Below are 26,957 nucleotides of genomic sequence, written 5' to 3'. Positions count from 1 at the left end.
CGCCACGCGGGCTTCGTACTCGCCACAGAGGAACCAGACTTGCCTGAAAGCGACAACACAATTGACGTGTGCCCGCCCATGGACGACGTGATCAACGACCTCCGCTCTGCTGGGGTTTCCATACCCACGGAAATAACTTTTGAACAGTTTGTTGAAACTGACAACGAGCTCGACTTCTGCGCAGAACTGACTGATGAGGGAACAGTCCGTCAGGTTCTGGGGGATTCAGAAGACTCCGATGTTGACAATGAGGAGCCAATGCCTGCGCCGCCTACAAGCGCTGAGTTGACGCGAGCACTGTTGACTCTTTCATCGGTGTACAATGCTGACGTGACCCTTGTTCAGATCGAGGCGAATATGATCGCATGCAGCCGGAACGCCGTCCAAACAACAATAAACAAGTTCTTCAAGCCACTGCAGCAATAACACCGGCTGCCCGACGATGCACATGTACATAATAAACCGGCAGTCGGCTGCATACAGAGTTTTTGATAGCCTCTTTTTATAGCCACTTCACTGATGCTTTGGCAGGGTTTCGGAAGCCTGGTACTTCACCCTTTACCTCTAGATCCGCAAAAAAAAGAAAAAAGGGGTGTTTTTTTGCATGCATTCATTTTTTCGGACTGCCTGAATTTTCGGACGTTTTTACGTTCTCTAGAGGGTCCAAAAATCGGTTGTTGACTGTGTTTAAAATGTGTTTCATACATCTTGAAACACAAATTATTGGAACTGTGCTGCAATTTTGAATAACGTGCAGAATGTTTTAGCAAAATGAGTGGGAAGGTAGACGGCTGGGTGTTTTTACTCTGTGTCAGTATGTTGTATGTAGCGGGTTCACTTCTTTCATTGTTTTTCACAATGTCATACACCAGGCATAATTTTCAAGTGACTGGATAAGTGCTTTTCAAGCTTTCCAAAACACAAAATAGTATATGTTCCCATATTTTGTGTTCCTGTAGTGAGTTTTCGCATGGAGTTGAAACTTTGTAACCTTAACAAAGCTCGCTAAACAATTGAAAATTCTTACTCTTTTCTGCAGCTGTACACTTTCTAAGATTCTGAAGATGCATGAGATGCAGCGAAAGCAAGTTTTCAATCAACGGGATAAAGTGGCGTCTGAAAGGGTTAATAGAATAAGGGCTACAGTGGACTTTAGTCAACCAAGGGAACAGGCTGGCTTCAGGAAAAGACACTCTACATTGGATCTCATCAATGTCATTAATCAGGTGCATAACAGAAAAATCCACAGAGTACAATCAGCCTCTTTATATGGCTTCCATGATTACGAAAAGGCATTTGATTCAGTAGAGATACCAGTAGTCATACTGGGATTACGTAATCAAGGAGTACAGGCTGTTTACGTAAATATCTTAGAAAATATCTACAGAGATTCTACAGCTACCTTAATTCTCCACAAGAAAAGTAGGAAGATACCTATAAAGAAAGAAGTCAGACAAGGAGACACAACCTCTCCAATGCTATTCACTGCATGCTTGGAAGAAATATTCAAGCTATTAAACTGGGAAGGTTTGGGAGTGAGGTTCAACGGTGAATATCTCTGCAACCTTTGGTTTACAGATAACATTGTCTTGTTCAGCAACAGCGATGAATTAAAACAAATGATTGAGGATCTTAGCAGAGAAGGTGTAAGAGTGGGGTTGAAGATTAATATGCAGAAGAGAAAGACACTGTAATCACAAATAGCCAGGCAAGGCAACAAGAGTTCAGGATCGCCACTCAGCCTCTAGAGTCTGTGAAGGAGTATGTTTACCTAGGTCAATTACTCACAGGGAACCCTGATCATGAGAAGGAAACTCACAGAAGAATAAAAATGAGTTGGAGCGCATACGGCAGACATTGTCAGCTCCTGTTTGGAAGCTTACCATTATCATTGAAAAGGAAGGTGTACAATCAGTGCATTTCGCCGGTGCTGACATATGGGGCAGAAAGTTGGAGACTGACAAAAAATCCGAGAACAAGTTAAGGACCACGCAAAGAGCGGTGGAACGAAGAATGTTAGGCGTACTGTATTTATTCGAATCTAGACCGATAGTGTTTTTTTTCAAATAATCATATTCCAAACTCTAGGTCGGCTTAGATTCGAGGATTTAAGAAACGCGCCAGTTTTTCATTGAAACTGCTAAATATGGTGCATAGCTAGCGCCATCTAGAAAAGTCAGTATCGCAGCCGCTACTAGCCGTGCCAGTAGCCAACCGTACACAAACTAGGTTGCCATTTTGACCTGTGTCATGTCGGCCGTATCGGTGTGCGCCGTGGTGTTATCACGATGGCACCAAGCAGGAGATGCCACTACAGTGCCGCTTTCAAGCGAAAAGTTGTGATAGCCACAGAGGCATCGTCGAACCTTCAAACCAGACGGGACTTCGGCGTTGACGCGAAAAATGTCAGTCGTTGGAGGGGACAATGACAGCAGCTTTTTGCGTGTGCCGCAACGAGGATGGCATTTAGCGGACCAAAGAAAGGCTGTCCCCACGAAGTGGAGACAGTTTTGGCCGACTTTGTTCGGACGCAGAGAACAGCTGCCCTTCCAGTGACAACAGAAGTGCTCCAAGCGAAAGCTAGAGAACTTTCGAGGGAGCGAGGCCTAACGCCAAAGGATTTCAAAGCCAGCCGGGGCTGGCTTCAGAAATTCATGAAGCACTTCGGCTTCAGCCTCCGACGTCGCACTTCAATCACCCAGAAGCTGCCAAGCGATTTCGAAGAAAAGCTGATAGCTTTTCAGCGCTATGTGGTGCGAAAGAGAGAAGCGGCAGGCTACAACCTTGGGCAAATCGGCAACGCCGACCAGACGGCTGTGTATTTTGATATGCCAGTGGCGTACACCGTGAATGAAAAGGGTGCCAAGGAGGTAAAGGTGTGCTCTGCGGGCTACGAGAAGCAGCGCGCAACTGTGATGCTGTGCTGCACAGCTGATGGACATAAACTCCCTCGTTATATGACATTTAAAAGGAAGACACTGCCTGCTCGAGAAACTTTCCCAAGAAATGTCATTGTGCGGGCCATTAGAACGGGTGGATGACAGGTGCGATAATGGAAGAGTGGGTTAAGATTGTGTGGCGACGGCGTTCAGGAGCCCTTTTGACAAAGAACTCGCTCCTCCTTGTCGTTGACTCCTACTGTGGGCACTTGACCGACAACGTGAAGGCTGCGCTTGCCCAAGTGAACACGGACCTCGCTGTCATACCGGGTGGCATGACGGGCCAGTTGCAGCCACTTGATGTCTGCATCAACAAACCTTTCAAGGATCGTCTACGGAAATATTACATGGACTGGTTGACTGACGAAGACCACGTGCTAACGGCAATGGGCTGCATCAAACGTGCATCGCTATCGCAGCTGGCGGGCTGGGTAGCTGCAGCGTGGGACGACATCCCAGGTACTTTGATCGTGCGCACCTTTAAAAAGTGCAGCATATCTAATGCACTTGACGGTACTGAAGATAGTACACTGTTTGAAGGTGACAGTGGCAAGGAACACAGCGACGACGACGTTGAATGAGCTCTGCATGTTCATATTCAATAAATGCTGTTTGCATTTTGTGAACCCTGTCCTCACTTTTCTTGTTCGGCCTACATTCGAGGTAATATATATATATATATATTTTTTTTGTTGGCTTCGAACTTTAGGGGGTCGGCTTAGAATCGGGGTCGGCCTAGATTCGAGTAAATACGGTAATGTTAAGAGACAGGAAGAAAGCGGTGTGGATCAGAGAGCAAACAGGGATAGCCGATATTCTAATTGACCTTAAGAGAAAGAAATGTAACCGGGCAGGTCATGTAATGCACAGGTCAGATAACCGGCGGACTAAAGATCAGGGCTACAGAATGGGTGAAGGGAAGTGCAGTCGAGGACTGCAGAAGCATAGGTGGAGCGATAAAATTAGAAAATTTGCGGGCGCTAGCTGGAATCGGTTGGCGCAGGACAGGGGTAATTGGAGATCGCAGGGAGAGGCCTTCGTCCTGCAGTGGACATAAAATAGACTGATGATGATGATGAATATATAAAAGATCACTACACGATTGTCGCCTTCCAACCGAGTGGAAGGGGGCAAAAATCATTCCAGTGCATAAATCGGGTAGTGTTTCATCTGCGGCTAACTATAGGCCCATATCCCTCACATGCATGCGTTGTAAGTTATCGGAGCACATTATTTAATAAGTTATGACAAATTTTGTTGATGCCAATAACATACTCCGTAGAAACCAACATGGATTTCGTAGTGGCTTGTCAACGACTACACAACTGATTGAAATAATTCATGATTTTGCACAATGCCTCAATAACCAGTCACAAATCGACACCATTTTCTTAGATCTATCAAAGGCCTTTGATTGAGTACAGTCACCGACTGATTTTCCAGACTCCAAAAATTCGGACATGCTCAATTATTTGGTCTGCTTCGCGGCACCACCATTCTTCCCATAGAACATAACGTATAACAAATGCCGAAAGTTCGGACACCTTGCAACCTCTCGTCGAATTTTTCGGACACTCCTTGAGCCAACTCGATCGAGAGCACCATGCACCAACTCTGACCGGTGCATGGATTGACTTGCTGAACGCCATTTTTGTCTTGAACGGAGCCTCCTTGCTGCTCCACGAAGTGGTGCTACTGCAAATCCCCGCTCATCATCATCGTTTCTGCCCGGTTCGATAGAGTGGCTCTACAGCAGTTCCGGTTTCAGTTTAGTAAGCCATGTCAAGACAATCCAGCAGCTGATTTGTTTCTTCGCGCATGACGCTGCAAGTAGGCCACGTTTTTCGTTTGTGCAACTGATGTCGGCATGGTGGTGCTTGCTTTGTGTGCTGTGTCGAGGTTCCGGTAATCCAACGCGGCGTACGGAAACATAGCATCAAATGTCTAATGGCGCCGACAGTGCCCGTGCAGACTGTGCTGGGGAATGCCAGCAAGCGGGTGCCGAGAGGCCTAAGATTTGTCGCCTTCCGATGTGCTCCTTACTGATGCGGAAAATGTTCTGCTGAGACCTGCGCAGTGGTTGCATTGCGATGCCGGACACCGTCTCATTTGACAGTTTCACAGGCGCTGACACTGCTGTGCTGACATGCGTAGAACTCGACGACGGCGAGATCATTCGTCACATTTCTGGTGCACCGCCGGACGATGACTCGACTCGGAAGATGACGCACTATGTGCTACGCTGCCGTCGCATGCGGAGTGTGTACAAGCAGTGACTGTGCCTTCAGCCGCCTATAGTGACCGTACAACCCTCTCCGAGATTCACGATTATCTGATTGTGCGTAAACGGAACAGCGTGCAACGGTGCATTCACGATTTCTTCAAGCCTACTGCCGAGCCCGAATAAGTACGTGGAATTAAAGAATTTCATTTTTGTTTTTCTTAATCTGCTTTTTCGGACACCTACTTATTCGGACATTTCCGCAGTCCCCGTGAGGTCCGAATAAACGGTCAGCGACTGAATTCCATGTGAAACTCCACTTTAAACTCATGAATATATTTGGTGAAGGACCACTAACACGGTGGATACATAATTATCTATGTGACCGCTGTCAGTTTGTGCAGTATGATCAGCGCACCTTGCAATTAGTTCGAGTTCTTTCAGGAGTCCCTCAAGGAACAGTTTTAGCTCCACTTTTGTTTCTGTTGTCCATAAATGACATTTCAAATGAACCCGATGTAAAAATTACACTTGCACGCTGTACACAGAAGTACAGGATGCTAGTGCTCACGAAAGACTGAACAATGCCTTAGGAGAGATAGAAGAGTGGTGCAACAAATGGCAGATGACAATTTATTTAGACAAAACAGTTTCTATGTTGATAACAAGAAAAAAATCAAAACTTGACTATATGTACTCTTTGAATAACACAAATATCCTAAGTGTGACTAAATATTGGTACTCACGTGTTTTAAATACCTCTGACCTAAATTGGACTGCACTTGTCCACAGCACATGCAGCAAAGCAGTGTCCAAATTGTTTGTTCTTAACCCTTTCAGGGCCAATGACGTAAATATACGGTGCCGCGAACAAGTCCAAAAATGGTCGATGCCGTATATTTACGGCGCCGTCTGTATGCTTAAAGAGCACGCCAATTTCCTAACTTTTTCTTTTTTGTCGTGTGCATGCCACTATGTGGGAATGCAGGGAATTTTTTTCGTGCGCCTCCCTCTCTCGGTTTTCGTTGCATGGTTTGTTTTAGAGCTAGGTTGCTCCCGTGCGTCCATATACTACCGCTCGCGCATCGGTGCGCGTGCGGGTGGGTGGCGGTTTGGGTTTTGTTCAGCGGGCGGTTTCGGCTTTTTGCACTTGCAAAACTGATGGCTATCGTTACTAATTGCTCAAAGGATGACTGCTTGTTTCTCGCTCATTTAGTGCTCACAGGGTGCGCATAGAAAGGATGGCGCTGTGCATGCGTTTCTGTTGCTTCTTCTTTTCTTTTTTTTTTTTTTGACACTCGCGAAAACTAATTGCCTCTGGTTGGCAATAAGATGAAGATTAGCGGAAGTTTGTCACATGTACTGCTTTTTTGATGGGCATACAACCACACAATTTTCTTGAGTGCGCGCACCTACACAGTTCGATCAGGCTATGGATGTACATATTAGTGTAAAAGCAGGAACATTTGAATCTTGCGAAAAATTCTCGCGTGCGCATTTCTAAGAACTTGAACTATGTGCATAACAACGCATCAAATTTTATATTCTTATAAGATTATTTCTTTTTTCATTGTTGTTATTCATGAATGAAGAGTACATATACACCAATGCAAAATATTTTTTTCTAACTTTACGATCTCCTTACAAAAATTGCAGTGAATTTTTTTCAATATAAGTCCCTAAGAAGAATTGGAATCTGCAATAAAAAGATATCGACCCTGGGCGGTAGCATATGGCAAAAAAAATCGACCCTGAAAGGGTTAAGAGGGCCCTGCGTCACCCTTCAAGTGATACAAACCATTTAGTTTATGTCATGTTCAGCCGACCAATTCTGGAATATGCAAACATAGCCTGGTTCCCTTACACAAAAGATAAGGTCAAAACTCTTAAAATGGTGCAAAGAAAGGCTGTGCACTTTATCTAGAACTGTTATAAACCCACTCAGTCAGCCACAGAACTTCTACACTCTGCAGGCCTCCACATGCTTTCCAGCCACGCTAAAATACACCACCTCAAATTTTTGTATTTGTTACTTAATAACTCATTAAAAATGTCCTGTTCCGATTTTCTTCATATTAAGCTTTCACGAGAAACAAGACACAAACATACGCTAACACTTGAAGAATTTCTTTGTTCCAAACATAACACTTTGCCGTATACCTTTTTCCCACAAGTAGTTCAGGAGTGGAATCAACTGCACCCATCGATTACAGCTCAGCCAACCATAGAAAAATTCATTAATCTGTGTGAGAGCTCTGTCCTTTCATTTCTTCTGTATTGACATTGTAAACTGTATTCTGCTACTGCAGGGTTTCTTTCCCATTGCGTTTATTAGCTGGAAGTGCCTTCACTGTTGCTTTATTTTGTCTCTTTTGTCTATAACGCATGTACTTCTTGTATGATCATGCTGCTGTTAGAGCTTCAAAACTGAAGATGATGAAACTAATGTTGAGTGCACCACCTGTTTTTATGCCCACTCCTGTAAAAATGCCACAAGGGATTGACAGTATTACAAAATAAATAAATAAATAACGAAGTAAGGACATCATGAAGTAATATCGGCCGCCCCTTCAACTTTGTCATGACGAGGTTCGAATATAGTATTGTATCTAAAGCAGACATTATCAATGTACCATACACCACTATGAAATATATTCACATTAGTGAGTATGACTTCTGCAAGAACCTTGTAAACATTGTAACACATTCATGTAAGCTGTAAATTTAGTAAAGCAATGAAGGGGCTAGTTGGTGAATGTTCATGGTTATATTGCGCTCAGTTTTACACAGATGATATTAAGTGAAGGACAGGACGTGGACAGACATAGCGTAGTGTAAATTTAAATATCAAATTTGTCCCCTTTATGCGTACTAACAGATGCAGTTCACAGAGCTGCAATAGCCACTTTTGGTGAAGAGTTACAAGTTTGTGAACTTAGTGCTTGTATTTTATTAAGCTGACCAATTTTTGTAAAAAAAAGCCCCAGGCCCTAAATTAAAATTTTGCTTTCTAAAGTCACTAGAAGTTAACTTTCTCTCTCAATTAAAGTTCTCTATCTGTCTGTCTCAAATGCAACAAAGTTCATTCAAATTGATCCAGCTGTTGTGTTGTGAAAAAGGACTCCCTCCTGGGTAGTGCTTCGTCCATCGTAGAAATGGTTTCCACAGACTCACTTCTGTGGTATCATTCCAACGAGTCCTCTGTACCACTGCTTGACCATAATTTCCTTCCCAAGTCTTTACTTTCCTGTTAGCGCAACTCATTACATTCCTGCATGTACTTCAACAGGAAGAATATTGGAGCTGGCACCCAAGTCTTGAAGCTGGTACGGCAAGGCTTAAGTGCTGTCTGTAAGTTGTACAATTTATGCCAGTCGCCTACCAATAATTTGAACTCAAAGATGACTGTCTAAAAGTCTGAAATATTGGATTTGCCAGAAAATAAGTGACTGTATTCCCTAAGTGGTAAAAAATAAGCTTGTGAATGCCCTGGTATGTGCCCATCTGTGACCTGGCAAGTTCGTATTCTCATGCTGCCATTATAAACAAAAGTACAGACAATGCATGCACCAAATCTACATCCCGTGGAGCTTAAGACGGAGGTCCACCGTGCAGTGATGGTTGAGTGATTGAAGGGTTATTCCCTCAATGACTGCCCTCGCTGACACTGACATTGAAGGTGGAGTTGGCGCCACTTGGAACTGCTCGACGATTTCGAGCAACAAAATTCAAAAGAAGTCATCCATAACTATGTTTCTATTTTGCGCATCACTGATGGTTCTGCCTGCTGATTTCATCATGCTGTGTTCACGCAGAGTTTTCAGAGCAGCTCTTAATAACAGACAAGTAATTAACGGTGACAGTGCTGCCCCCTGCGCTTCCTGAGCCCCACCTGCTTGCAAAGCGCGAGTGCCTCGTCCAGGAGCCTCTGGCGCTCTTCGGCATTGCGTTCAGTTCGCGCGGCCAGCAGCTTCTCGTGGGCCCGTGTGAAGAGCGCATCCTCAATGCGGTACAGAGATGGGCAAACGCTGCGTAGCCGGTTGGACACAGCTTCTGCTGCTGCATTGTCCTGCATACCAAGTCATCAACTGTAATACAGCAGACAAGTGAAGTAGACAGTACAAAATCACAAATACATGACACACGGAAGAACGCGCAGGTGTGGAAGTGCAGCTGTCACATCAAACACCTTTTTGGTGCAGGTAGGCGCGTACTGGGCAAACTGCAGTTGAACAGTATCGGAGCAAATACCGAATTTACATTTTCAATCTCCCTGATTTTTCTAGGTTTTTTCTAGGACAATTGCAACCAATATTCCTTGACAAATTGTATAGAATGCATGACCAAAGTAAAAGCGACAACCAAGTATGGTAGCTAGCAAAAATGCTAGTGCAATGCAATGCCATTTATTGCTTGCACAATTTTACAAAATATTTCTCAGCCTAGAAAAAGTCCAACTCGAATATAAGAGAGACTATGCTCGTGTTATGCTTTACTGCCATTTTTCGACTAGAACAGAAAGTACCTGCTAGAGTGCTAATGCGCTTTAATAGTACTGAGCTGTGTCAAAGTATTACGTAAATGGGTGCGAACACACAGACAGCACAAGGGCAATTGACGCCTGGCGGGAGCTCATCCCAGTACAATATCATCCCTTGCCATCCCATCCCTCCCATACCATTTGTCTTACACTTGCATTCGGTAAAATAAGTTGTTTACTATGCCTGAAAGCAAACAGTATTGGAAATAAGGAGCAACGCCATGTGCAACTAAGTAACTAGTTTTGCACTCCCCCAGCTGAATGCTGTCTCAGACACATGAGGCAAAACAATAAAGTGGTCTTTACTGGGCAGTGAAGTGAACTGTGCGTCCATTCAAACAACAAATGGCTTCCATTTTTGTAACTTGCAAATCCTGCTTAAAATTTCTGTTGTACTCATGCAAAACAATGTCGGAGACTCGGCAGAACATGGTGGCAATGGCGCTGTGTCAAGCACACTGTCAGGTGCTTGAACAGAACATCCTCAGTAACCGCAACACGGGAGTGTGCACTCCTCTTTCAGTGCATGCGCTGAACTGTAATATGTCTTTTGCATGATTTTTGTTGCTTGAAGTCAACCGTTGCATTACATTCTAATGACAGCAAAATTGGCCATTTTAAAAAAGTATTGACATCATATTTTCGACTATTCATTTCTTGCATTAAGTAAAAATTCTAGGCCTCTAAACCTCAGCAAAAAAATATTGACAGGCCTCAGAGTGTCGTAAATAATTTAATAGCTTTACTACAACCAGTTTCGGTTTTGTTTCCAGGAGGGTACCGTGTTGTGACATCAAGACACAGTATGTGGGAGCAGGACATTACGACGCTTTGACACTCCCTCCGGCTCGCTCCTGTGATGCTACTCGTGAGGACTAATGCAGTAGCACTGCAGATGACAGAGCGAGCAATTCAAAACGTTGCAATGTCCTGCTCCCATGTGATCGCATGCTGTGTCGTAATATCCTTCCAGGAAACAAAACCGAAACTGTAGAAAAGCTATTGTATTAAATTATTTACGGCGCTTCGATGCTTGTCAACATTTTTCGAGGGTTTAGAGCATCAGGACCTTCATTTAACGCACAAGGAAAAATTAATACTCGAAAATATCTTGTCCATGCCAATTTAACCCTTTAACTGTCGATGACGAGATAGCTCGCCCTCACAATGAGCATCTTCAAGTGCTGATGACGAGTTAACTCGTCGTGAATTTTTGGCAATTTTCACACGTGTATATGTGTTCAGTTTCTTGTCATATTGACAAGAAAATATTATCCTATGACTTCTGGCACTTTTTTTTTGCCCTTGTAAAAAAATTTTCGGAATTTGTCACGGCAGTTAAGGGGTTCAAACATATTGTTAAGCCACCAAAGGATGTTTACTGAGATTCCATGTAGAGGTAGTCACGACGGCCTTGATACCCATCGAGATTCATCCGAACCTCGTCTTCCTCTTCTCCACTTGTCTTGGATGCCCCACATACTGTTGAGGTGTAAACCCTAAACACACATAGGAGTGTCACAATAATCCAAATCCAGTGATTTCTAGCTTTATGTGGGCAACCTGCACCTTTACGACTCGATTCAATCCACAGAAAAGTCAACTCAAAAGTACTTCTTTTTTCAAATTGGCACCATTTTTGCTGTGCTTGTGAGTCGTGGCGGTACAGTTATGGTACTGTAGTACCTTGCAGCCTTTCATGCTTCGACTTTACTTATTCATCGCATTATAGTGACAACACATTTGGCATGATGCTTGCTTCGAGACGAGCAGTTTTGATGCCGAAGGAGCTGGAAAAATCGTCCATGGCTCGGCGGTTCGACATTGAGTTGCCGAGTTAACAGGCTTGTACTATAATTGAACTAAAGAATCAATGTATTCCCAGGATTACCATTCGCTCCAATCGACAAAAACCATACTTTACAAAATCTTGAAAACTATTAGAAAAGAAAAAAAATCGCCTCTATTGCATCACTAAAGTTAGGGCAAGTTTACTTGTGTAGAAGAAATATCGTGCAGGTGAAACAGCCTACTTAGTTGAAATTTGCGATGCCAAGCGAACCTTTTTTTACTATAACTTGCCAAGCATTTGGCTCACTAACCCCAAATAATTTTGCTAGGTAATAAACCCTGAACAAGCGATCACCATTACTGTTACTAACAAATTGAGTTACAAATCTAAGCTACGCTAGCATATTCAACATGTTTTTATCCGTGTTCACAAGTGAAATAAGGACTCCTTTGCCCAAAACCAATATAAAATACAATATGTCAGTCATCACATTGACAGCAAGTGGCCTTTTATCTGTAACAGAAAATATCAAGCTGTCTTTGTCAGCTGGCATTGACGACATTAACTCCTAACTACTAAAAAATGAACATTCTTGAAGTCTTTCGGTATCTTTTTTTTTTTTTCATTCACTTTCCACAGGCACCATGCCAGAGGAGATGGGGAAGGTCATTCAAGTGTACAAATTGGGTAACGAAATTTTGCATTAAATAACTGTCTCATCTTACTGACAAACATTCCCTGCAAGTTCGTGGTGCATGTAACCTACTCCCTTATCACACAACTTTCTAGGCATTAGCAACTTTTTTCATCCTTCGCAGAACGGGTTTCGCAGGGTCCCGTCATGCAAGACCCATCTTACACTCTTTCTACATGACATTCATGCTAATCTTGAAGCTAACATACTATCAGCCACAAAAGCTTGCGGAATCTGCAATTCGTGGTGGAGTGACGCATAAATGCATTGCTGTGCCGTCCGCCCTCACACAGCATGGTGTTGAGGCTTAAAGGACTACTCCGGCGATTTTTCGATGTCAACGGGTGTTGATGAAATTCACTGGGTATGTTTCTCCACGCACTCCCGTCATGTCCTCAAGAAAGCAGGTCTGAGAGTTGCAGATTTTTTACAAATTAATTTAATAAATTGCCTCAAACACTTTACCTTACCTGCTCCTCAGTTACAGGCAACATTGAGTATGATAGCAGGGGAGCACCCACTCAGAGCATGCCGGGATCATGCAGACAACAGCAACGAGAGCATGGCGGAGTCAATGATCGTGAGCTAGTGCTTCGAGTGAGAAGTTGCTGTCACGAGAATTTGCTTTCCCCGTGGACGGGCAAGTGATGGGGGGTGGCAAGTGGTGCCACGTAGTTCATGCGTCTGGTGCTGGCGGACCTGAACGACTGACCTGAAGCTAATTAAGCCATCAGGATGAAGAAAACTACTACTGTGGTTCAGTTTTGCCCATACGGATTTGAAATAAACCATTTCTCATTTTGTACAGTCCACACACAAAAAGCGAGAAGCAACGACACGGAGCAGTATCAACATCGGTACTTTGCCGTTTTCGACATAAAGCTGCCCACTGCACTCACCGGCACTTCCCTAAATTAAATGCGAAGATGGGTGTATTTTTACGTATTGGCATGCCGACTCATTATTTAGCTTCCAAGCTGCACTGCTTGCCTCGCATCCCAAATGGGCAGCAAGCATACACCAGCAGCGTAATTCATGACGAGTGACGAATGACGAATGGTCACTGCACCTGCTGATCGATGTAAACAAATGCACCGTTCGGTGCTTTGGACAGTCAGTGGCGTTTTTGCGAGATACAAATGCGGAAAGTTACGCTCTACATCTTAGAGCAAGCATGTGAAGTGGAAGAAGTAACACCGGGAGAAGTAAAGAAAGTCTTGGGAGCTATCCAAAGGGAGAAGGCAGCTGGGGAGGATCAGGTAACAGCAGATTTGTTGAAGGATGGTGGGCAGATTGTTCTAGAAAAACTGGCCACCCTGTATACGCAATGCCTCATGACTTCGAGCGTACCGGAATCTTGGAAAAACGCTAACATAATCCTAATCCATAAGAAAGGGGACGCCAAAAACTTGAAAACTTATAGACCGATCACTTTACTGTCCGTTGCCTACAAAGTATTTACTAAGGTAATTGCAAATAGAATCAGGAACACCTTAGACTTCCGTCAACCAAAGGACCAGGCAGGATTCCGTAAAGGCTACTCAACAATAGACCATATTCACACTATCAATCAAGGTGATAGAAAAATGTGCGGAATATAACCAACCTTTATATATAGCTTTCATTGATTACGAGAAAGCGTTTGATCCAGTTGAAACCTCAGCAGTCATGGAGGCATTGCGTAATCAGGGTGTAGACGAGCCGTATGTAAAAATACTGAAAGATATCTATAGCGGCTTCACAGCCACCGTAGTCCTCCATAAAGAAAGCAACAAAATCCCAATAAAGAAAGGCGTCAGGCAGGGAGATACGATCTCTCCGATGCTATTCACAGCGTGTTTACAGGAGGTATTTAGAGACCTGGATTAGGAAGAATTGGGGATAAGAGTTAATGGAGAATACCTTAGTAACTTGGGATTCGCTGATGACATTGCCTTGCTTAGTAACTCAGGGGACCAACTGCAATGCATGCTCACTGACCTGGAGAGGCAAAGCCGAAGGGTGGGTCTAAAAATTAATCTGCAGCAAACTAAAGTAATGTTTAACAGTCTCGGAAGGGAACAGCAGTTTACAATAGGTAGTGAGGCACTGGAAGTAGTAAGGGAATACATCTACTTAGGACAGGTAGTGACTGCGGATCCGGATCATGAGACTGAAATAATCAGAAGAATAAGAACGGGCTGGGGTGCGTTTGGCAAGCATTCTCAGATCATGAACAGCAGGTTGCCATTATCCCTCAAGAGAAAAGTTTATAACAGCTTTGTCTTACCAGTACTCACGTACGGGGCAGAAACCTGGAGGCTTACGAAAAGGGTTCTACTTAAATTGAGGACGACGCAACGAGCTATGGAAAGAATGATTGGTATAACGTTAAAGGACAAGAAAAGAGCAGATTGGGTGAAGGAACAAACGCGAGTTAATGATATCTTAGTTGAAATCAAGAAAAAGAAATGGGCATGGGCAGGACACGTAATGAGGAGGGAAGATAACCGATGGCCATTAAGAGTTACGGAATGGATTCCAAGGGAAGGAAAGCGTAGCAGAGGGCGGCAGAAAGTTAGGTGGGCGGATGAGATTAAGAAGTTTGCAGGGAAAACATGGCCACAATTAGTACATGACCGGGGTAGTTGGAGAAGTATGGGAGAGGCCTTTGCCCTGCAGTGGGCATAACCAGGCTGATGATGATGATGATGTGAAGCGTAAGCAAGCAGCACATATAAAATCAGTGGTTTGGGCTACCCTTGGTCTTCATGTTGCAGCACGATATGTAACACATGGGTGCTGGCTCTCGTGATGGTGGGTCGAATGCGAATGGCGATACGTGACTATCAAATTCGTCAGAATCATACCTGTCAATATTTGACAGAAGAGCTGGTGCAGCTGACTTGGTCACCCAAAGAATCGGCACAGTCATAATTACGCCGAGTGTCTGCTCTTCGCTGCCAGCAGGCGAGACCAGCATGTCTTCCCCGGTGGAGACACCCGTGACGTCACACGAAGAGGTTCGCTTGGCTGCTTAGTCAGGTTTCAGTTTCGTCTTTGCGCTTTTTTGCTTATTTAAATTTATTTTTTAATTTGCGAGACAATTCTGCTATCAGACACATGACAGGGGAGCCTCGAGAACATAAATATTCTATTAACTCGACATGTGAAAAAATCGCCAGAGTTGAACTCTAAGCCACTTCCACGCTAGGCACGCTTTGCGCATGCATGTCTTTTCTTCGCTATTAGGCATGTCTTGCCGCTCCCTTCCCCGTGATGCACTTTTGACATTTGCGGCAGCCACTGAAGTGCCGTGTCACTATCGTCGCGCATCTGCTTCGGCTCAAAACCCATGCAAGTATCTCTGCATGAAATTTCATGCACGTGAGAGGTGCCCTGCTTTTATCCTGCTTATATCCTGCTTTTTCGTGTCTTGTCAAATGATGACAAAACGCAAACTCATAAGTGTCACCGGTGGCCAACATGATTGCCGCGAGCAGGCATCCTGTGAAGATATCTACCCAGCAGTCGGTTTAGGCTCCTCTGGCCTCCTGGAAGCCCTTGGGTTCAGCGATAGCAGGGAGAATGTAAACATGTCCACTACAGAGATTAGTAAGAGGCGATCGGTAGTTTGGCGGCAGAGAAGTAGGGAGATCACAAACAACGGAGGCACACAGAACAAAGTTTCCTATAGTGGTTAAAAAAGCTTGATGCTCGGAATACTGTTCTTTTTATGGAAAAGAAGTCCGACACGGCTGTGGACGACACGAAGGACGCCGACAGGAAGGCGTAATAGCATAGGCTTAGCTAGTCACACCAGGAACAGCATCTAGCCCAAGCCCCACTTCAGTAGCGCTGGCAATCCGGCCGCGGAGCTCTGCACAACGCACTTCTTCCTTACAACTTCCCCCCTTGCTGAAGACGGAGCCGCACAGGAGGCCTAAGGCGTCATGAGGACGAAGGGCTCGTGAGATGGCTAGAGCCGATCTACGTGCAGAGTTTCGCAGCCTCGGCGACGCAGGTCCGTACAAGGCGTCAGAGGCTCGATGACGCAGTTCACCGGAGAAGTTTGGTGTAGAATCCTGTAGGAGGCACCCACAACCAAACGAGAGCGTCAGGTGAAAACTGGTGGCCCATTGTCATGACGAAATTTCTGTAGCGCTTGTTCTTGCGTTGTAAGAGAGCGAGCTAGTTGCTGTCATTCTTCTGCATACCAGGCGCCTTCGGAAACTGGTGTACCCAGTGATAAGTCGGGACAGTAAGGAAGAATAGCCATTTGCGGCCGTCGGAACTGTAGTTACGGCGATACACAATTCTGTCATGGATGGCGAAGTGCAAAGCTTGTTGGCGTAACGCTCGGGATGGTGGGTGTGCAGATGAATGAGAGATGTAATCTATCAAAGATGACATCCAGAAGTCCTTGCGCTGCCCCAAAGCCATGTCGACAGAAGCGAATGGGAGAAGTGGGTCGTCTAGGACGGAGACACTGACAATGTCGGCGTGGACAGGCAAGCATGAAAAAGCATCGGCATCAGCATGCTTCTTGCCTGAGCGATAGACAACGCAGATATCGTACTCTTGGAGCCTCAGTGCCCACCAATCTAGGCAGCCGCAGGGATCCTTGAGAGACGACAACCAGCAAAGTGCGTGGTGATCGGTAACGACATCAAAGTACTGGCCGTACAGGTATGGACGAAATTTCGTAATGGCCCAGATGATCACTAGACATTCTTTTTCCGTGACTGAATAGTTCACTTCAGCTTTCGTGAGAGCGTGGCTCGCATAAGCAACAACATATCCTTGGCAGCCGGGCTTTCGCTGGGCGAGCAAAGCGCCAAGACCAACACCGCTAGCATCCGTATGGATTTCCGTGGGAGTAGTTGGATCGAAATAACGCAGTATCGGTGGTGTTGTGAGCAGGTGACGTAGCGTTGCAAAGGCATCATCGCAAGCCAGAAATAACGCGGAAAACTTGGGTCCCCGAAGAAGCTCTGTCAGAGGTGCCATAATCGAAACGAAATTTCGAATGACGCAGCGGAAGTACAAGCAGAGGCCAATGAAACTACGCAAGTGTTTTAGAGACGTTGGCCTCGGGAACTCTTTAACAGCACAGAGCTTAGCGGCATCAGAGAGAACGCCGTCCTTCGATACGACATGTCCAAGAATTGTCAGCTTGCGTGCCCCAAAGTTAAATTTTTTCAGGTTTAGTTGGAGGCCAGCGTGACTGAGACAGCGTAAAACCTGCTCGAAGCAATGAAGGTGAGTAGGAAAATCTGGTGCAAACACTACTACATCATCCAAATAACACAAGCACGTGTTCTATTTGAGGCCTCGAAGAATAGTGTCCATAATTCGCTCAAAAGTCGCAGGCGCGTTGCAAAATCTGAATGGCATCACACGAAATTCGTATAAGCCATCTGGTGTGATGAAAGCAGTCTTAGGCTTATTGTCTGCGACATAGGCACCTGCCAATAACCAGAGCGTAGATCAAAGGAGGAAAAAAAACTCTGCACCTTGTAAGCAGTTTAGGGCGTCGTCGATCCGCGGCAATGGATAAACATTCTTTCGGGTTATTTTGTTTAGGCGATGGTAATCCATTTCAAACCGGATCGAGCCATCCTTCTTTTTATTAAAACAACTGGCAATGCCCGTGGGCTGTTGGACGGTTCAATGACACCACGCTTTAGCATCTCACCTACTTGCTCATCAATGACGCGTCGTTCTGTCGACAATATGTGGTATGGTGGCTGCAGTAGCGGTGAGTGAGAACCGGTGTCAGTCTGGTGACCTACAGTCGTCGTTCGGCCCAGATAAGTGTTATGGCTGTCAAATGCTGGGCGAAATTTCTCGAGGAGACGGAGAAGGTCATGGTGTAGCTTGGGGTTTAAGGCGTTGTCGATGACGTGGCTTAAAACGTCTTCAGGAGATGTGGCAGTTACGGGACTACAGTAGAGGGTGTTGACCTATGACGATCCATTAGGAAGTTCCAACGTGGTGATGGTGTCGTAAGGCTCCACAGTGCCGAGAGATTCACCGCGAAGCATCGTTATCGGGAATGGGAAATGGTTGTATACAGGAAGGTGAGTCGCACCAGCTTGAAGGCCAAGCAGTGCAGTTGGGAGTGGCGAGAGATGGCGATGAACGAAAGCAGTGGAAGGTGTGTACGGTAGAGGCAGAGGCAACGGAACAGGATAGAGGTGCCATAACGGATGCATGCGGAGGTATTTGGATGTCGTCAGTGAGGGACAACTTGGTGCAGGAAAGCAAAACGTCATCGGATATGGCATTTCCAAGCGAAGAGAAGGCAACTTCTGCACGGGAACAATCAATGACAGCTTCGTGACGGGACAGGAAATCCAAACCTAAAATCATATTGTGGGAACAGTGGGGAAGAACGACGAACTCAACTGTGTAGAGCACTCCTCGAATTTCAAGTCTGGAGGTGCACGCAGCCACCGGCTGGACGTTTTGTGCTGTGGCCGTGCAGAGTAGAGGACCGAAGAAAGGCGTCGTGACTTTTTGTATTGAGTGGCATAGTTTTTTGGCAATCACAGATATGGCAGCACCTGTGTCAATGAGGACAAGCACAGAGACACCTTCAACAGCGCCATCAATAATGTTGGGTGGCGAAAGAAGAGGGCTTGAGCGTTGCGGCGATGACGCAGTTCTTGCCTTGGGAACTGCGCCACTTAGTTTTCCGTGTGAGCGGTAGAGGGACGTTGACGCATCGGGGAGAGCGAGCGACGAGGAGGAGGAGAACGGCGGTCAGAAACAGGGTGAAGGCTTGGGTGGGCACGGGGTAAATCCCGGTCTGGAGCGTAAGACAATGGATGGTTGTACGCAGCTGTGCGTGGGTCATCACATGTATGAAGTGGACGGTGGCGGCACAGGCATGCAACGTGTCCAGGAATACCGTACGATTGTCCTCTGTGTGCCACGGATTAATTACTTGATGGACTGGAGGTCGTGGTGGCGTGGAGGTAAAAACAGGGCTAGGCATCGAAGGCGGAGCCCAGAAGGTCGGTGGTCGTGGTCGTGTGACAGCGTCGGCGTAAGTAAACGAGGCGGTGAGTTGAGGCACCCGTTCCAGAGGAAGGACCTCGGACACTTGTTCTTCTATAACGTGTCGTAGGGTCGGACTAAGGGACGAACTTGACTCCAGCGGGTTGGAGATGAGGGAGAGTTGGCAAGCAACTTCTTGAGACGGTGGTCGATTTCGTGATGTCATCTCATTTGTTGTTCAGACTGATGCGTTCATATGATGAGAGCCAGTCATCAACGTCGTGGTCGTCAGTGCCGCTGAACATGGGAGGGTCCCGCTGACGGAGTGTGCCGGGGCATACGGAGGACAGGGGAGCAGGTGGTGGTAAGCTCGTGGTGCTTTCGGTAGTCATAATAGCAGGGAGAGTCAGGTTGCCCAATTCCAGGATTACAGGAGACTTAGCAAACCTCCACCAATTATGGGAAAGTCAGACACGACTGTGGACGACACGAAGGATGCTGACAGGAAGACGCAACGGCGTAGGCTTAGCTAGTCACACCAGGAACAGCGTCTAGTCCGAGCCTCACTTCAGTAGCGCTGGCGATCCGGCTGCGGAGCTTTGCACGACGCACTTCTTCTTCCTTCCATTTTCTTTGTCCTTTTGTTTGTTGTGTATATATAATATATATATTTTCTTTTTCTTCATTTTAAGTATAAGTAGGACATTAGGCAAAATAACAACAAGAGCCTCATGGCACAACATACCGCCCTGTTTCAAAGGGGACGCTCCAAGCGTCGATTTATCTATCCATCCTCGAGCGATCGCTTTTGGGCATACGATCACTTACCGCAATTTCGCGTCTTGGCATTGGACACGTTGGAGGCCATTTGTTGCACTGTGCAAAGTGAGGTGCCCAGTGCATGTCCTATGCTGATTCACGCGAAATATCGCAAAATTGATCACATTCCCGAGTGCAACTACATATCTTCAAGCTGGCGATGCATAAATTGGCCATCTACGCCGAGCATGCAACGACCTCACCTGCCGTTGCCATGCTGGTAGCATGTTTACCTTTATCCTGCAGCCAGCTGTCCCAGCGTTCAATTTTGCAAACTTCTGGCAGCTTTGGCTTGTTTGGGAACCCAGCCCACGGGACTTCCTATCGAGAATGGAATTACCTGGCTGCCATCTGTCTGCCAGAACTCCAAAAATCGAAGAAACCCACTGATAATCAAGGAGGCCCATTGATCACTATAGTAAACAACACCAGAAGCAATCGACACTAAGCGTGGTGACGATGGCAACTCCGCTCGATTTTGCAAGAAATAGTGTCCTAGGACATTCTATATGTACAGTTCTACAAACCTGCCGACTCGCATTTGAAAAACTCTAGCAGAGGAGGTCAGCCGGCAGCGCCAAGCTGCCTTCACGTAGCAAGCACGGCGCACAGCGTGAAAGTGAAGAGCACAGAGACACCTTCAACAGCGCCATCAATAATGTTGGGCGGCGAAAGAGGGCACTCTAACATGACATGCGAGAGGGTGCCACTCAAAGATCTTGAGGCTAATGGCGTTCACATTTCACTCAGTTTACTGCTTTTTTAGAAGCAGGTGAGGATGTTGATGCTTCTGAATGATGAACAAAGGTGGTTTGTGCGGAACCATATCTTCCTTACGATCTGCACATGCACATAGTCTTCGGTTGGTTAAGGGTGGACAAAAAAATTTGGAGGACACTTAAGTTTCGCCTATAAGAGTGGAACGTGATAGCATTCAAAGAGCCCTGACTGCTCCTCACACTTCCTGGCAACTGCAGCTTACATAACTGTAATGTTTACCGGTAAATGCTGGTGGCAAATGCTATGCATAAAGGCGAGCTTTCTGGTAGGAACACGACCTCTTGCATGGGCCGTGATGCAGTAAAGCCCCTAAATGATCTAAAAGTAACAACATCTCCTCCCTCCTCATCCTATGCCAGCGCTCCTTCTCTCGACTCCACCCACGTGCCAACCGTGGCGGCACCTAGACCGGGTACAGCTAGCAGATGCTCCCAACATTCGCCCCCTTTGGCGCGCAGTGCACTGCGTGCCTGAAGGATTTAGTTGTTGCGTTTATGGCAGGAGAGGTTCATAAATTAGTTACGTCAATAACTTCCCGAATCCATGTTGCACTGCTTTATCGAAGCTCCTTCCACTACGATCACTTCGATTGCGGTGTCAACGGTGCAGGTGGTAGGCGCAAGCGAGCGAACGTAGCGTTGCTTCTCGAACGGCACCTTTTGATGAGCTTCATTTGAACTTGAACGCGGCCAAGAGAAATAGGAACAACATACGCTTTGTATGTGGATATTTACCTTTTACTTTTTGAAAACACAGACTTAGGGTCTACTTCCATAATATATTCTGTCAAAGGTGCATTTGCTCGAAACGACAAAATGCCTTGGTAATGCATGTGGCCTTCATTTCTTGATGTCGTAATTCCGAAATATTTCGCTTTCAAATTGGTCTTCGGTGAAGTGAACTTAAGATAAACTAAGATTTGCTATGGCACAACTTTTTGAGAAATAATACAAGGCACGGAAGAAAATATATGCCGTGACGTTTCACAAATAATTTCGAAAATAAGGACTGTTGATATATCAGCCCGCCGTGTGCATGGTCATAACAATTTTATCAATGTCGAACGTTGAAAACAGTCTGGGTCATTGCGCGCCCCTTCGTTATAGGTTTCCCTACCCGACCTATTTGCGTTAAAAATGTTTCAACCAGCACGACATCTTTGAACCCAATATAATTTAGGGTGTTTTAGCAAATGTCTGCATGCTGATTTATTACGTGTGCAGATATGGCGTACTCAAGATACAGCTGCCGTTACTGTGCCTAGGCACAGTAACTGCCAACTTTGGTAACAAGCCCGCAAATACGGATACGTGCACCAATGCACACTACATAAAAGCTAGACCTGCAGTGTGAGTAGCATGAACAGCGGGGGCTCAAACGATGAGAACCGCCATTTTAGTCTCGTGTTCAAAAGCGGAGTCCAACTCAAACAAAAAATATATATATACATCTAGCGATGCGCGTCTCTTTAGCATGCAATACGCGTCACTGAACAGCAGGTTGAACTAACAAATGAAGCGCAACTTTCGTGTTTGAGCACAGCAACAGTTTCAGCTACAACGAAACGAGTATGCCAAGCAATGTATGCAACATCATAATGAAGCCTGCTGAACCAGAAGCGTGAAATGTGAGGCTCAGAAAACATGAAGCATGGCTTTCGTAGCAGCGAGTAAATGTTTCCAACTACAATCATGCTGAACATTATGTCATGCGAAGAAAGGCTGCAGACGCTCGCGCTTCTCACCAAATCGTCTGAAGAAATACAAGTGACTTCTGATGAACGGCCACTATCCTCACAAAGACGCTGGTCCCACACATTTTTAAAGTTTGCCTGGCCGATCCTGTGCAGCAAAATATTTCAACAAGTGGCGTTGCTTCTTCCGGAGGGAATAATGTCTTTTCACCTAGCCTCTTCACTTGTTGCACCCATAATAACAACATAGGCTAGGCAACGCTGCAATAGGTAAACGGCGCCAGCGCTAGCGAAATGCTTCAAGCCAGAACTCCGCCACCAGAAACGAACCAAATCGCGATTTCAATACCCGGGAATGGCGCCGGAGTCTGCAACACACGAAAAAAGCGTGCGCTCGCACATGACCGCGGCGCTTCGACCAATAGGAGCAACTGCTATTTCGAACCTTCAATAGTGCCGAAAATCCTGTGTTGCCGCCACTTCAACTTCTATCTCAACGACGTAGCGATGACATGGCGCCATCCAAACAAAGCCTTGAAGCCAAGAAAACCCTGCCTAATCAAAATTTGAAGACTCAACGAAACAGTACCAGGACGATGCAATGCAGCCAGGACCCGACGCCACTCCCTCATGCAAGAGACCACGAAACACCAACCTTGACATGCTTCTCGACAGATACAATGCACTGCTCTAGTAGATGCAGGAGCCAACCACTCTGTGATCAGTGGATCCTTCACCGTCAAGTTGAAGAAATTCAGGACTGCATGGGGGGCCCTCAAATCAAGTGGGATTTGCCCAGCCACAGTGACAGTTCATCCCCGGACTTACCACTGCAACCTTCGTTATCCTGCAAGACTGCTCATGAGACGTAATTCTCAGCATGGACTTTCTGAGCCAACACAATGCAGTCGTCGAACCAAGTCAAAATCAATAACCCTGTCCACAGTGCAAGCACTATCGCCAGATATGACTTGCAGTCATCGTGCCTTGAGTGCACTTGAAGACCAAGTGAGTAACCGATGCAGAAACAGCTGAAGACATGGAAGTCATCTTCGAGAACAACAAACACCTGCTGCTCGACCGTGAAATCAGTGTCACAAAGGAATCATGCAATTTTGCACAGGAAAAGCACAGGTAATAGCGATGAACTTCAGCCAGGAGTATAAACACCTGAACAAGGGTGGGCACGAAAATCACTTATGTGGAGGAAGTTGCTGCTGTCAACAAAGCATTTGTTCTCTCGGATTCATGGCCACCTAACTCGACAGTCAAAGTTTCTGAACCAGCTTCCGATATTATTCGGAGTCTTCCCTGGCACAAGCAAGAGTACCTTAACACCTCCTACTGTAATACAAGGACTGCATCAAAGATGAAGACAAAAAGTAGAGGAAAAGTAGTGGAAAAGCACCCAGTTGCCAAGCATTGCATAATAAAATAGATTGACCCCACCGTCAGAGCCCATACTGCATTTCAATGTGAGAACGAGAAGCCATAGAGCAACAAGTCAATGAAATGCAGCGCGATTATCCAGCCATCGATACAGTCCGTTGGCGTTTCCTGTGGTCTTAGTAAAGCAGAAGGATGGAACTCTGCACTTCTGTGTCGAGTATCGCTGCCTGAACAAAGTCACGAGGAAGGCCGTATACCCTTTCCCACACACAGATAGACGATGCATCTGACTGGCTCTGCAATGCAAACAATTTTTTCGTAGGTGGATCTCAAGACTGGCTACTGGCAAATTGAAGTAAATAAGAGTGATTGAGAGAAGACCGCCTCCTCAACTGCGCCATCTCAACGTCATAACTGCGCAGAATGTGAGTTACGATGTTGGGTTATGATGTTCAGGTGGCGCACGTGCCCGTGTGTAAGCTGAGGCAAGCACTCGTTGGCAGTAAGCACAGGCTTCCGAGAGAATCGTTTCCCAGCGTAATCTATAAGATACCCTGCGCAGATTGTGACTACACATACATTTGTGCATCGGGCAACTTCAAACAGAGACTGAGGCAGCATAAGAATGATGTCAAAAAGAAGCGTACAGTTTCGAATGCCCTTGCCGAGCACACGGATGCAACGGGCCACAAGGTTGACTGGGATCGCTCGAGAGTTATCGGCCAAGAAACCTGAAATCACGGCTGTATCTGGAATCGCTGGAGATACAAAAAACACGTCACATGCTCAATCGAAATGAGAGAACCCTCCCCCCATCATACACGTGCTGCTTATGTCACATTATGACGTATACATAAGCTTCTGTGAACTTTCCTTCATCGCACTGTGAACAAGGCTTCCATAGGGAATCCAAAACGTCTTTTAGATTTAATCCTTTTTTAGTACTCTTTTGGTCGGTGTCCATCATTTTATTGCTTCACACAAACTATAAACTAAACCTAATTTAAGTTGTTACACATACTGGCTTTCATAGAGAGCACTTTCGAATTCGCTTATCGAGAGTGAAAGAAGGCAACCAGGTAAGGAATTCTATACTTCTATTGTGCGGGGAAAGAAGCTGTACTTGAAATTATTTGTACAGGCATAGAAATGGTTAAGATTAAGCTCATGGAAGTTACGCGTACAAGAAGCCTGGTGAAAGATATGCAAGTTGTGTTTGAAGTTCGATAGGACTTGTTAATTATGTTGTGCAAAAATTTTGATGATTCCACATACTGCGTACTGAAAGTAATGTTAGTTTCAGCGTAGGGAGGGCAGACAAGGGTGAAAAATAGCGGTCATACTGGTGAAAAACAAAACGGACAGCTTTTTTCTGAACTGCTTCCAGTTTGATTATGTTGTTTTGGTTATGAGGTGACCAGACTGTTGCTGCATAATCGATAACGGGGTGAACAACAGTTTTATACATTTTAGTTGCCTTTGGAGCCTTTTGCATAGTACGACGTAGGTATCCAAGTTGTTTCAGGGCCTTTGAACAAGTTTGGTCAATGTGTGTAGTCCATAAGGGTAAATGTTACGCCAAGGTATTTGTATTGTTAAGCTCTGGTTAAAGGTGACCCATTCAAAGAATATGTTGCAATTACAGGTGCTGCTCTTTTCGTTAAGGTCAAAACAAAATGTTTCTTGAAAAATTAATGTTCATTTTCCATTTTTCCCACCCAGCACCGAAAGAGACAAAGGAATCGTTCAGTCGCTTATAACTAGTTGCAGAGTCAATCGGGTGGTATAAGACTACATCACTACATGCCTGACCTTTACACAACATCACATTGCGAAACTTGCCATAGCACACACACTAGACGTACATCACTTGCTCTGGCCGTGTGGTCGGACCCAAGCAAACAAGAATCAAGACTCCGCCAGGCTACAAGAAGCATTATGCAGCACGGACCTGGCGGAGCAGCTCTGGGCTGTCCAGTGAGCCCATGATGCGGCCAGGGAGTTACAACTCCTTGTCCCAACGTGGGAGTAGCCCGCTCTATGGGGCCTTGCGCCCTGTAGCTCACAGGGCCTTTCATTAAAGTTATTCCATCCATCCATCTATAAGACGCAATTATGAGCATAAAGACGAATGCTGGAAGAAAAATTTTTTGGGAGGTCATTGGCATAAATTAAAAACAATAAAGGACCCAGGATGGATCCTTGAGGAACCCCGGAGAATACTTCAAGTATCGATGACTTTGCAGAAGTAAAGTTGACGTATTGGACCAGTTAGAAAGGAAACTAGCAATCCAATCGACCAGACGATAATTTTTTAGTATCGCATTTAATTTTTGCAAGCGATAAGAATTAAGTAATGAACCGAAAGCTTTAGAAAAATCAATGAAGATAGTGTCAATCTGTTTACCGAGATACAATTGGTCAGCAATGTCATGGGTGATGTCAGTTAACTGCATAATAGTACTGAAACCACGTCTAAAGCCATGCTGAACATTAGTTAGAATGTTGTTCGACTCAAGAAAATCTATTACATGTTTGTAAATAATATTGACGCGAAATAAGTTTGCACGTGTTGACACGGGACCCTTAAGGCGAGAACGACGAAGTTTGTGGTTGCGCACGGGCTCTCCAAGGAGCAGCCATCGCTAAAGACAGACATTTTTTGCCAATCTGTATTTTGCCAAACTGTTTTAGTTGTAGTAGCTGGGTGACATTTCTGGTGGACGTGCGGGGTACGGTCGATGTTAAGATCTCCGGAGCATACCCCAGACCTAAGCCCGGCGAGTAGTTCAGCCGAGCTTACCCCTGTGCACGTGCGTGCCAGCCGGCGTCTCCAGGGACTCCAGCCACAGCACGGTCTGCTACCCGACCCAACTAGGATGACGAACCAACCACCTCCTGCCACTCCTGCAGCATCGCACGTTGTCGTCAATCACATCCGGACGCCGAATATGTTCCACGAAAGTGTTTCAGAGGACGCCGATGACTGGCTTTACCATTTTGACTGGGTTGCCAACCTCAACGACTGGAACCATGAGCGTAAACTACGCTACATGTACTTCGCTCTTGCGGATTCCGCGAAAACATGGTTTGAGAACCACGAGGC

At 45.7% G+C, this 26,957-nt stretch overlaps 1 protein-coding gene across 1 annotated transcript in view; it reads right to left on the bottom strand.

The window, feature by feature from the left end:
• Nup154 (nuclear pore complex protein Nup154) overlaps window positions 1–26,957 on the bottom strand; it is a 308,861-nt gene that overhangs the window by 57,894 nt on the left and 224,010 nt on the right. The window contains exon 7 of the mRNA XM_050174549.3: window positions 9,053–9,229. Within this exon, the coding sequence (XP_050030506.2) occupies window positions 9,053–9,229 (177 nt within the window). The remainder of the gene's footprint in view (window positions 1–9,052; window positions 9,230–26,957) is intronic.

This window comes from Dermacentor andersoni, chromosome 8 (assembly GCF_023375885.2).
Source record: "Dermacentor andersoni chromosome 8, qqDerAnde1_hic_scaffold, whole genome shotgun sequence".
Classification (NCBI taxonomy): domain Eukaryota; kingdom Metazoa; phylum Arthropoda; class Arachnida; order Ixodida; family Ixodidae; genus Dermacentor; species Dermacentor andersoni.
The sequence above is the reverse complement of the archived record's forward strand: the minus strand, read 5'-3'. Positions and strand labels throughout refer to the sequence as shown.